General features: G+C 38.2%; 1 protein-coding gene across 3 annotated transcripts in view; it reads left to right on the forward strand.

Moving 5' to 3' along the window:
* Positions 1-480: 480 nt before the first annotated feature.
* Positions 481-12,857, forward strand: part of MED14 (mediator complex subunit 14) — an 82,931-nt gene continuing 70,554 nt past the window's right edge. For all 3 annotated transcript variants that reach the window (XM_090263907.1, XM_090263908.1, XM_090263909.1), the window contains exons 1-3: positions 481-996; positions 7,339-7,365; positions 9,957-10,062. In XM_090263907.1, coding sequence (XP_090120033.1) covers positions 782-996; positions 7,339-7,365; positions 9,957-10,062 — 348 coding nt within the window. In that variant the 5' untranslated portion in view covers positions 481-781. The remainder of the gene's footprint in view (positions 997-7,338; positions 7,366-9,956; positions 10,063-12,857) is intronic.

Genomic DNA, 12,857 nt, shown 5'->3' on the forward strand with positions numbered 1-12,857 from the left:
TATTTTTTCGCATCTTTTCCCACAGTTAAAAAAAAATGACGGAAACGTTTTCTATCCCATGAAAGGCGCATGAGCAGACCGTGGGCGGTGTAAAGACCTGAGAAGTCACAAGTACGCAGCCGTTACAGTTTCTTCGCAATTCCAAAACCACAACTCACGAACATCCAGCAGAACGCACCTCACTGGAGAGCGCGGATAGTTTACCTTAGGCAAATTGGAGCCTTTTGAACCCTGAGGGCAGCGAGAGCAAGGGCGGGGCAACTACTGACGTCCGCGGTGACGACGCCTGCTCCTCCCATACAACCGCTTCTGGTTGTGTGCAGCTCCGCTTCCGTTTTTCTGGCAGGCGCGCCAGCCCCGCCCCATGCTGACGCACGCCTGAGCGTTCAAGCACCCCCCCCCCCCAGCCGGTGAAAACGGCTGGATTACTGTCGGAAGTCCCCCTGCAGGTTCCCCTTCCGTTCTGCCTAGCGACTTCCGCTTTGGGCCATCAATATGGATGCTGCGGCTGCTTGGCGAAGCGGACTCTGATCCGTGGCGGAGGCGCAGCTTCTCTGCGGCAGCTGCCCCGCTTCCCCGCCCTCCCCCCGCCCCTTGCTCCAGTCCTTGGGGCTGGCGGGCTCCTCGCTACATGGGGGCGGGCCTCCGCGTCTGGCGCAAGGCTTCCTGTTCAGAGGCTGCCTGGCAGTAGGCGGCTGATCGGCTGGCTCCCACTTCGGATCGGTGATCGAGCACCCGGGAGGCTCTAGGGCCACTGCGTAAAGCCCGATCCTGTGCCACCATGGCCCCGGTACAGCTGGAAAACCACCAGCTGGTCCCTCCTGGAGGCGGTGGAGGAGGCAGCGGCGGCCCCCCGTCAGCCCCGGCGCCTCCTCCTCCTGGAGCCGCCGTGGCGGCCGCTGCTGCCGCTGCGGCTAGCCCTGGCTACCGGCTGAGCACCCTCATCGAATTTCTGCTGCACCGGGCCTACTCGGAGCTCATGGTGTTGACGGACCTGTAAGTGCCGCGAAACCCATGCCTGCTCCCCAGCTTCCCCCTTCCCGCCCAACCTGCTGGGAGATTTGCACCTCCCTCTCCCCTAGAGGCTGCTGTTTTCTCCTCTCTGCGGGGCTGCTTAGTCTAGAATGTCTGAACTCCTGGGGCAGAGCGGAGGTGGAGGAGAAGCTTTGCATTTGGGGTCTTTCTGGAGAAGAAACAACTGAGACTTGTTAATTATACAAGTTGTTTGTTAGACTTGCCTTGAAAATCTCATCTGGGATTTTTGCTCAAGTTGCCAACAGAACTCTATTGATTTCTTGGCTGAAAGCTTTTTAGTCCAAAACCCAAGATTAGGGTTTAGGAATACATAGTATTCGAGCTTTAAAAACAAAAAATCTCAAAGATGGGAAACCTGTTTTACAACATCTTGATGGTGCGTTTTGAATGTGGGGTGCGTTTTGAATGTGGGTTGTAATTGCTTCTGACTAAGTTTGAACTCGGGAGATGTATTGTGTATAAAATAATCCAAGATTTTGGATTCCAAGTTTTTTTTCTGGAACATTGGAAATCTTAACGGACTTAATGTAAATAAAAGATTATTTTTTAACTGACCTGCTGTTACTGTTTCTTGGAGTTTGAAGGAAATTTGTAAATAAGTTACCCATGAAATGCCTTGGGGATGATTAGGGTGTAATCCCTTCAGAATAGGATCAGAATACACTAACGATTTTTAGTGTGTGAAGAAAAGGTACCGTAAAATTTGGAGATACATATATTTTACTTACCGATTTATGTGTTTTATTCCAGGTTCAGAAAAAAGTGTGAATTATTAGTTTTTAATCTACATTAGTTTTTATCTTTTTTTCTGTTGTTAGACTCCAGATCATGTTTTCAATCGGAATAATTGGTATATAGATATTAGACTGTAAAGTGTCGTTGTAATTTGTTACTAGAGACTGTTAAAACATTTGTTTGCTCATAGAAAAAAAAATTATTTGTTTACAAATGACTAAAAGAATTTGAGCCCTGGCCAGTGTGGCTCAGTGGATTGAGCACCGGCCTGCGAACCGAGGGGTCGCTGGTTTGATTCTCAGTCAGGGCACATGCCTGGGTTGTGGGCCAGGTCCCCAGTTGGGGGCGCATGAGAGGCAACCACGCATTGATGTTTCTCCCTCTTTCTCCTTCCCTTCCCCTCTTTCTAAAAATAAATAAAATCTTTAAAAATAAAGAAGAATTTGAAAAGCTTCCTCTTATTCCTTTAAAACATCATTCTCACTCAATTTTAATATACTGTATTTTGTTGAATGGGACAGAAAAAAGTCTACCCCTGTCTAATGAGAAACTTAAGTAGCTGTAATAATTAGAGATTATTGTAGTAATATGCTTTTCTGCATCATTTCTTGTTGGATTTCATAAAAATCCAAGAGTATCCATGAGAACATTTCTTGTATGTGAAGGTCACATATCTTATGTATAACTATGGAAATGTGTTAAAAACTACTCTTATCAGTGGTTGTGTAATTTGTATAATTTTTTTCCATAGGTATTTGTAGAAATTCATTGAAATATATTGTGATGTTCTTAACTATTTTAGGGCTTAGTTATGAAGACAGAAACATCTGTTTTATCACTGTAGAATAAGTATATAGTTTTAGTCCCGTACTCTTTATGTGATGATTCCCATACTTATGTCTCCAATATAGGTCTCTCCACTGAACTCCAGACTATATCCAGATGCCTACTAGGCATTTAAGTGTACGAAGTCCAGAACCAAGTTTCTGCTTCCATTCAATCCCCCCAAACCTTTCCTATCTCGTTAAATTGTATCCCATCCCTTCTGTGGTTACTTAGGTCAAGTTATTCGAATAATTTCTGGTTCCTCTGTTTTCTAACCCCACACCCAGTACAACAGTAAGTCTTGTCATCTCTGACTTCAGAATCTGACCACTTTTCAACATTTCCATCAAGTGTTACTCCTTTGACTGTGTTACTACAGTAGTCTGCTAACTGGTATCTCTACTGCTACCCTTTCCTTCTACAGTTTTTCCTCCAAAAAAGAGCCAGGCTGATCCTTTTAAAGCTGCTCACAACTCTCCATTGGTTCCTCATTTCACTTAGAGTAAAAGTTTTTATAGTCACCTATTTATTGGGTGACCATAAAATTTATGGTTAAAATCAGGATACTTTTTTTAAAAATTGAATTTATTGGGATGACATTGGTTTGCAAAACCATACAGGTTTCAAATATACAGCTCAATAAAACATCTGCATACTGCATCATGCACCCATAGCTCACTGCAAAGTCTCTTTCCATCCCCCATTTTCCCCCACTTTGCCTACCTTCATCTAGGCCCCCAACCCCCATTTCCCTTTGGCTGTCACCACACTGCTTGTGTCTGTGTGTTGTTTTTTTTTTTTTTTTTTTTTTTTTTGGTTAATCCCTTCATCTTTCATTTAGTCCCCCTGTCCCCTTCCTCTCTGATAGCTGTCAGTCTGTTCCATGTATCCATGGCTCTGTTTCTGTTTTGTTAGTTACTTCATTTTTTTTTTCATAAGATTCCATATGTAAGTGAGAGCATTAGTCTTTCTCTGGCTTATTTCACGAACCACAATAATCTCCAGGTCTACCCATGTTGTCACAAAAGGTAAGATTTCCTTCTTTAAGGCTGTGTAGTATTCCATTGTGTAGTATTCCATTGTTTAAATGTACCACAGCTTTTTAAAAATCTCATCTACTGATGGGCACTTGGGCTGTTTCCAAATCTTGTGATTTTAAATAACACTGCAGTGAAAACGGGGGTACATATATTCTTTTGAATTAGTGTTATGGGTTTCTTAGGGTATATTCCCGAAGGTGGGATTGCTGGGTCAAAAGACAGTTTTAGTTTTAATTTTTTGAGGTAACTCCATACTGCTTTCCACAGTGGCTGCACCAGTTTGCATTCCCACCAACAATGCAAAAGGGTTTTCTTTTCTCCACATCCCTCCAATACTTGTTTGTTGATTGATTGATGATAGCCATTCTGCCAAGTGTGAGGTGATATCTCATTGTGGTTTTAATTTGCATCTCCAATGATTAGTGATGTTGAGCATTTTTTCATATGTCTGTTGGCCATCTGTCCTCTTTGGATAAGTGTCTATTCAGGTCCTTTCCCCATTTTGTAATTGGGTTGTTTGTCTCCTTGGTGTTAAGTTGTATGAATTCTTTATATTTTTGATACATTTAGCTAATGATACATTTAGTAAACATGTTCTCCCATTCAGTGGGTTCCGTTTTCATTTTATAGGTGGTTTATTTTGCTGTGCAAAAAAAGCTTTTTAGTTTGATGTAGTCCCATTTGTTTTTGTGTTTTTGTTTTTCCTTTGTTTCCCTTGCCTGAGGAGATACATAACTTTTTGGAATATTCGTTTTAGATCTGTCAAATACATCCTTGGCATTTTAATAAGAATTGCTTTGAATCTATAGATTGCTTTGGGTGGTATGGACATTTTAATGGTGTTAATTCTTCCAGTCCATGAACACAGTATATGCTTCCACTTATTTGTATCTTCGTCAATTTCTTCAATATCCTATAATTTTCTCAGTACAGGTCTTTTACCTCCTTGGTTAAATTTATTCCTAGGTACCTGATTATTATTTTTTGTTGTTGTTGCAATAGTAAATGAGATTGTTTTCTTAATTTCTCTTTCTGATAGTTCATTATTGGTGTATAAAAATGTCACTGATTTCTGAATATTAATTTTGTATCCTGCTACTTTGCTGAATTCATTTATTAGGTCTAGTAGTTTTTTTGTGGAGTCTAGGGTTTTCTATGTACAATATCATGACATCTGCGAATAATGACAGTTACACTTTCTCCTTTTCAACTTGGATGCCTTTTATTTCTTCCTGGAAATCAGGACACTTTTGAGTGTGAAAGGTGGTGGGGTGTTAGTAATAATATTGAAGCACCAGTCATAAACTGGAACTATCTTGGGCAAACCAGGACATGTGATCACCTTAGCTTTAAGGCTCTACATGATCTGTTTCTTTTCTCCCTTACCTCTTTAACTTCATTTTCCAATGCTCTTCTCCTTATTCTTTTTCATGATAGTGCGAGGCACATTCCCCTTAGAGCCTTTGCTCTTCTAGAAATCTGTGTGGTTTGCTTTCTCATTTCCTGTTAGGTCTTTGTTCAGATATAACTTATAAGAAAGACTTTCTCTAACTGTGAAGAGCTCTCTGCCTCTTCATTCTATTCTTCCTTTCTACCACTTTGTTTTTCTGCAAGCACTTACTGCTGCCAGACATTTTTTATTGTCTGTGTCCCCACTGGAAGCTCAGTGAGGACAGGGATTTTGTTTGTTACTTTAAACAGGGCCTAGGAACGTGCCTGGCACGTAGTTGGGGGTTTAACTAATTATTTATTGATTCAATATATCAATGAAATAATTATTAGAATTGTCATTGTAGACCATAGAAAATTTTATGGGAACATTCACTGTTGCTCTACATAGGTATATGCAAATAACCTTTTTCTCTTTTGATTTGTGGTACCCAAAATTAGTGTAGATCTACCTTGGAAGTTCTTAAATTATGTATTTTTCCTTGTTCCAGGTAGAAACTGTCTGGATAAATGTATTAATAATGTAAAACCAGTATTCTTTACGAGAGTCTTATTTTTGCCACATTTGATGCTTATCTGTGAACTGTCGAAAGAAAAAGACAGCCTTGGTATCTTAGGTGGTTGGTTTTTGGCCCCAGATTTTTTTTCTTTGCTCGTCCACTACCTTCTTCTGCCACACTTCCCTCCCCCAATATACATGCTCTCATCTTAGAGTTTACACTCTGCCTTAACTTTTTAGGGACTCAGCATCTGTTCTTTTTAAAACCTCTTTAAATTAAAATCAGGAAATGCTAGAATCTCAGTCATGTAAACTTAACCACCCTTAGATATAAATAAGTTTCTGTGACTTACCATTTCCAAAAACTACCACTTTAAGGCTTTGGCCGGAAATGATGGATTTGTTATCAGTATAGGAATTTAAAATAGATTAGGAGGAATTTGAGGAAAAGGGATGCAGACAGCAAAGTCTGTTTTTTGACCCTGAAATGACACCACCTCTGACAGGAGATGATTCTTTCAGGGCCCCCGGGGCAGGTGGGCAGAGCTGGAACAGATTCCTGTTTTTTCTATCCCCAAAGGCTATACTCTAATGTTTATCTCTTTTACACTCATGGTTGTTATTCTCTCCACCCCTTAAGGGCAAGGATTGTGGCTTCTCAAGGAGTGTTTTCAGGAACTTTCTTGCAGGTCGAGGAAATTCCAGTCTTACAGTAAAGCCTTAATTTCTGCTTCATCCTCTGGTCTGCTGGTCCTTCCAGCCCCTAGCTAATTTCCTTTATTATTTGGATGGTATCTTCAGCTTCCATTCCGCTGTTTACTGTAAGAATTGTAGGTAACTATAAGCCAGAGCTCATTTTAGTAGTTTTCCCTCCTTGTACTTTGAATCTTTGGAGGTGGCCTTAGTTTTTCTGCACCTGTGGCATGTGGGTGAGAGAAGAGGATCTAAAGGTCTTGGTGTGTATTCTTCAAGAACAATTAAACACTACGGGAGGCTTCAGAGTTGTTCAGTCCATTGAGTCTTGGACCATGGGATGGAGGTTACAGAATATGGTGATTCAGGAGACAGATCAGGACTTTTCTAAAAGCATCAGTAGATATGAGAATATTAAATGGCATACTTTGTCAGGGAAAACAGTGACATTGGTTGCTGGTTGTCAGTTCTGGAGAACTAGCAAAAAAAAAAGAAGAAGAAGAAAGAAAGGAAAGAAAGACCTTACTGGAGCTGTTTAAAAGTAATATAAATCATTTATATCTAATCACATACAACATCATAATTACTGTATAACCCTTGCTGACACTGGCCTTTTTGTGTGCTCAGCTCCCAGTTTTACCCACTATAACAAAACTGGAAAGGATTACTCTTGGAAGCAAGGTTCCACTGGATGTGGAGAGACTGGCAACTAAGTAGTACTCTGCATCCGTGACCATTTGGTCTTATAAGAATATTTTTCTCTGACTTCTCTTTGCTGTAGTGTGCTAATGTAAGACTCGGACTTTTTAAATGCCTGAGGTTCATGCAGTACCTTTTGAAGCATTTTTGAATGGAGATAAATGTTCCTTTGCTGCTTTTTCCCTTATAGTCACATTGTGGGAAACTCATAAAAGTAAAAAAGAGTTGGTAGCCACACAAGCCTGTAGTGGCTATTTATCTAATTTTTCTGAAACACTAAGGTCAAAGTGAATAATCAAAGTAAAAACATATTTTGATGGTGGTATGCATATATTTAGTCAATTTCTTTTTTTTTCTTCTTAGACTGCCAAGGAAATCTGATGTGGAAAGGTGAGTATAAAAAATCCTTGAATCTGTATCTCTGTTGATATATAAGTGAGCATGCATGTGTATGTATGTGTGTGTATGAGAGAATGGGAGTAGGTGTGGGCATGGGTGGTAGGGCTGTAGGTTGGAAACTTAGGACTGGAGAGCCTAAGGTGATTTTTTCACATCATTTGTTTTATAATTACCTCATCCTTGACAATGCTTGTGAGACCAGCTCTGGATCTTAGGTTCTAGAAACCTTTATCGAGTCACTGACCAGGTCACGTCCCTGAGGGGAAGGTATATGAGTAGAAGATATAGAACTTAATGGAAGAAGCAGAGGAGTAGCCTGACTATGGAAAGTTGGCTGCTAATGTACCATTTGCTGCAATGATGCTTTTAGATATATTTAGAGAATTAACATTTACCTAGTGCTATTGCTGTTTTATAATTGAGAGAATTTTGATTCAGTTGGAGTTTGGGGCTTAAGATATTACTAAACACTAGTATGTTTCCATAGGCCAGATGAGCCAGACAAATTAGGGTTTCAAGGAAATTATATGATGGAGATTTAAATTATGGCTACAGCATAGACTACTTGACTATACCTTTGGCACTACTTATGTTCCTTGGTTGATCTTTTTCTTGAAAGCTGCTAACCTATAGAACTCTATATCCAGTGAAATTACTTCTTTTATTTTTATTTTTTTAAATCCTCACCGAGGACATGTTTATTGATTTTAGAGAGGGGAAAGGAGGGGAAAAGAAACATCCATGTGAGAGAGAAACATCGATTGGCTGCCTCTCGTAAGCACCCCAACCAGGACCAAACCCACAACCTAGGCATGTGCCCTGACTGGGAATCGAACCTGCGACCATCTAGTTCATAGGATGACACTAACCAAGTGAGCCATGGTGGCCAGGGCTTATTTTTATTTATTTTTTTTAATACCAGCTTACTAGGGAGGATTTTAACATTTATTATTGACAATGCCCCACCCCTACCCCCAACTGACCATTTTGATAAAATTAGGCGTAGATCAAAGAGGTAGAGGTGGAAGAGACAACTGAAGCATGCCTGTGTTATGGTTTGACTGGTCAGTTTTAAAGGAAGAAAATGAAAAAGTCAGGATTTGTGCTGTCCACTCTCAGGTAGGAAGGGAAACTGGGCTCTGGAAAACCTGTCACTTGAGACAGCATGGTGTCAAAAAAACCCATCTTATAATAGTTTGCAAAGGGGAGGTGCTTCTTTCCAGTAGAGGAGCTCATTTGGGAAACCAAATTAATAACATACAAGTATAGTTGTTCTGGAAGAGGAGCAGAGAGACCTCTTGTCCTCTGTAAGCCGTTCCTGAGTTAGAGTGACAGACAGGACTGAGGCTCCTAGCACTGAGGTGGCTGCCAGGTCATAATTCACATTTAATATTTCTGTTGTGTCCCAGTCTTGCCTTGAGGCTCTGCTTATTTTATCTCTTAGGATCCTTCACAGACACTGGCAAGGAGTCATAACTGTATCTGTCTTCTTGATATCATTGCTGGCTGATCCTTAGGGAAGCCTATCACGTTATTTGTGGGCTACTTATGCTCTCAATAGGGGCTAGACTCTGTAGTCTTCAGTCAGGGTTATACATCAGCAAAAATTTTATTTTGGTGCATTTTATCATGGTATCAGTGTTGGCGAGATGCAGAGATGTGGATTGGATCTGTAGATCGTTGAACAACTGTACTAAGATGAATAGGTCAAAAGCCACTTGGAGGGAGGTTGGTGTCCTGTCCAGTTCCTATCATTGTCATGGTTTGTTGAATGTTTTTTTCAGTGTCTTAAGGTAAACCATGAAAGGTATGATTATCAATTTTGTAAATGACGTGAAGTTCAGAAGTTTAGCTAACACATTGATTGACAACATAAAGACTTTGTAAGGAGATGATAAAAATAGTGATGAATAAGTATTGGGAGAAAAAGCATTATAGGGGGTATAGAATAAAAATAAATATGGACAGACCTTCTAGTTTTTACTTTTAGTACTCCACTTACATTTGTTTGCTTGGTTAATTTAATATCTAAGTATCATTTAAATTAGTTGGGTAAAGAGTTACATAGTTAAGTTCTTTTATTATCTAATTTTTAAAATCATGTCCTTGCAAGATGTGAATTGTGCCCTTGCTTTTGAAGAAATAATACAGTTTCAAGCTCTATTTTTAATTCCTTTCTCTTACCAAAAAGGTTACTAATCCATAACTCATAATTTTAATTATGAAATTCATAACTCCTTATTTGATCCCCTGTGTGGCCCAGTTAAATTCTATATAGTAACATTATATGTGAATTTAATATAGTTTAGTAAACAACTTTCATTACAATATAAAATTAATTTTGAAAATGATTTATTGCTAAAACATCTTCTGGATTTGTTACTGTGAGGTGAAAAATAAAGCATATGCAGATGGTATACAAAATGTGACAATAATTTATATGTGTTTAGATAAATATTCTAGATGGTTCATTTTGTTATAATGCTTTTAAACAAAGACTGAGTCATACTTTAGCTCAGATTAAATAAATTATAAAATACTCTTAAATATGTTGGTTCATTAAGAATTGTTTTATTTTATAGGAAAATAGAAATAGTGCAATTTGCTAGCCGGACACGTCAACTCTTTGTTCGATTACTAGCGTTAGTAAAATGGGCTAATAATGCTGGCAAAGTGGAAAAATGTGCGGTGAGTTGAATTTTTGATTTTATTTTATATAAAATAACTTTGTGGAATGTTAACTTACCATAAACATAGTTTCTAATTTTAGCTTTAACTTATACCTGGTGATTTGTTTTGAGGGACATTGCTTATGTGAGTAATCATATTTCTTGTGATAATGTTTATTTCTGTAGAAGCTTAGTATTTGTTTATGGACAGAAAGAAGAGTAGGCAATATCTGAAGGCATCATTACACTAGAAGACATTTATTAGGAGGCTTGAACTAAAGGGGAAAATGGTTAACTTACATTTGTATGGTTCCTTAGAGTTTACAAAGTACCTCCTTAAATTTTGCCGATTGATACTTGAGAACCTTGTGAGTATGACAAAGTCAGTATCCTGTTATTTTACAGATGAGGAAACAGTAAGAATCCTAGAAGGTAGATGGCTTCTTCAAGGTGAGGGGGCAGATAACAGCTATATGTTTGTTATCTATATGTTTGTTTGTTTATTTATCTACTTATTCTCCAAACATTTATTGAGCACAGTCTATGGAATGTGGTGTGTGGATACTTGAATAAGGAGGCACCGCCCCTGCCATCAAACTATGAGTCAAAACACATAGTTATTTGACTGTTGAATCAATCTTTTGAATTCAGAGGAATGACAGATAGTGAATTACACCAAAAATGGTTTAACAAAGATGCTAAAATCTGCCCCCCTGCCAAAAAAATGTTTTAAGCTATGTTCAAGAAATGTTCAGAGGGAAAACTTCAGTAGGGATCTTGTGTTAGCCTACTGAGTTCATAACTTGGGGGAGGATGGTGTGTTGTTAATACACACGTGCACAATTATTCCTTCCTGTTTTGCTTCAGTCACTTCTAATGAGAGATATGGAGTTCATATTGGAAAGGGTAGGGTAATTGTCATAAAATGAATAAAGTCCCAAAATAATGAGAGCATTTACCCATTTTAATTGAGGTCAGCTCTCCAGGCCCAGCTTTCCAAGGGCAAGTAGCCTCCTAGCCACTGTTTGTTATATTTGGGAAGTGGGGGAAGTGGGTAGATGCTCTAAGTAAGCTTGGCATTGATACTAAAAAGTCTTTTTCTTTTTTCATTCAATTATGTAATGACATTAAAATTTTTTATTTTTCTAGATGAAATCAGAAAAACAACTTTATATTGGTTAAATTATATTCAAGCCATTTTAAAATTCTCTTAAGTTTATCAGACTTCCTGGATAAATTAAAATTGGCAGCTACCCATTATAGAGGTACTATAATAAATTTACTTTTGGCACCCTGAGAAGCTAAATTGGAAATACTTTTATAGTAATGTTATATTTGCAAATCTATTGGGGTTTGCATATTCCATAAAATTCCACTTCAGAAAGAAATCTACAGCACAGTTGTGTTTCTTTTTTAAAAAAAACTTTTAAAATTGATTTGAGAGAGAGAAAAACATTGATTTGTTGTTTCACTTATTTATGCATTCATTGGTTGATTCTTATATGTGCCTTGACCAGGGATCAAACCTGCAACCTTGATGTATTGGAATGATGCTCTAACCAGTCGAGCTAACTGACTAGGGATGGGGTAATCTTTTCTTAAAGATGTTCATACTTTCAGTGAAAAGTTAGGTATTACTGAAGTATATCAAATCCAAGTTTCAATTTTTCAAATCTGGTGTTAAATCCCAAATTATACCCTGGGTATTTAAGTTATCTGTTTGATACTACTGAGTTGTGCTTCAATAACATTATATCAAGAACCAAAACTCTTGGTTTTGATATTGATCTATATTGCATTCATCTTTTATTAATTAATAGTGCAGTATTCTGTTAGTTTTTTGAATTGGCTATTCAAATAAGTCATATTCTCAACATGGATGGAACTAGAGAGAATTATGCTTAGGAAATAAGCCAGGCAAAGAAAGAAAAATACCAATATGATATCACGTAATACATGAACCTAAAGAACAACATAAACAAACTAACTAAATAGGACAAGGAGAAGAATAGCAGTCAATAGAGGGGAGTGGGGAGGGAGAGAAGAGGATAAGTAAGGGAAGGGTCTAGTCAAGGAACGTGTAAAAATGACTCATGGACATGGACAACCGGGAGGGATATGACTGTGGGAGAAGGGGTGGGCTGGGGGGGAGCAATGGGGGAAAAGGGGACAACTGTAATTGAAAAACCAAAAAAAAAAAATTAAAAAAATAAATAAATGACACATTTGGATGTGTCAAAATAAAAAAAACAAATAAGTCATTCTGTTAAAGTCACATTGAATTTATATAAAGTTTTAATGTTTATGTTTTGTGAATGTAGATACAGATGTGTTTATGTCAAAGATAAAGTTTATCAGCTGACGAATTACAGGATTATTCATGTTTTGACATTTCTGTTCTCAATGACTATTTAACTAATATCTTTAGAGGTGCTTAATAGATAATGATCTTTAGCCATGCCAGAAATATTACGTGTGTAGCTGAGTGTATAAATGCACAGTTTATAGAACTCTGACTAATGGTAAAACAGTCTGGATGATGTTTTATCTAAGAAAAAGAGAAAATACCTCACATACTCTCTTCAAACTTTTTAAAAAACAGCTTCATTGAGATGTAATTCACATACCATACCACCCACCTATTTAGAGTACATAATTCAGTGGTTTTTAGCATATTCACAGATATGTTCAATCATCACCACAGTCAATTTTAGAACATTTTCATTATCTCAAAAATTAAATCTTTACTCTTAATAGTTGTCACCCCCAAATACCTGCCTATAGCCCTAAACAAGCAGTAATCTCCTCTGTCTA

This window comes from Furipterus horrens, unplaced genomic scaffold (genome assembly GCF_987537825.1).
Source record: "Furipterus horrens unplaced genomic scaffold, mFurHor1.1.pri manual_scaffold_17, whole genome shotgun sequence".
NCBI classification, from domain to species: domain Eukaryota; kingdom Metazoa; phylum Chordata; class Mammalia; order Chiroptera; family Furipteridae; genus Furipterus; species Furipterus horrens.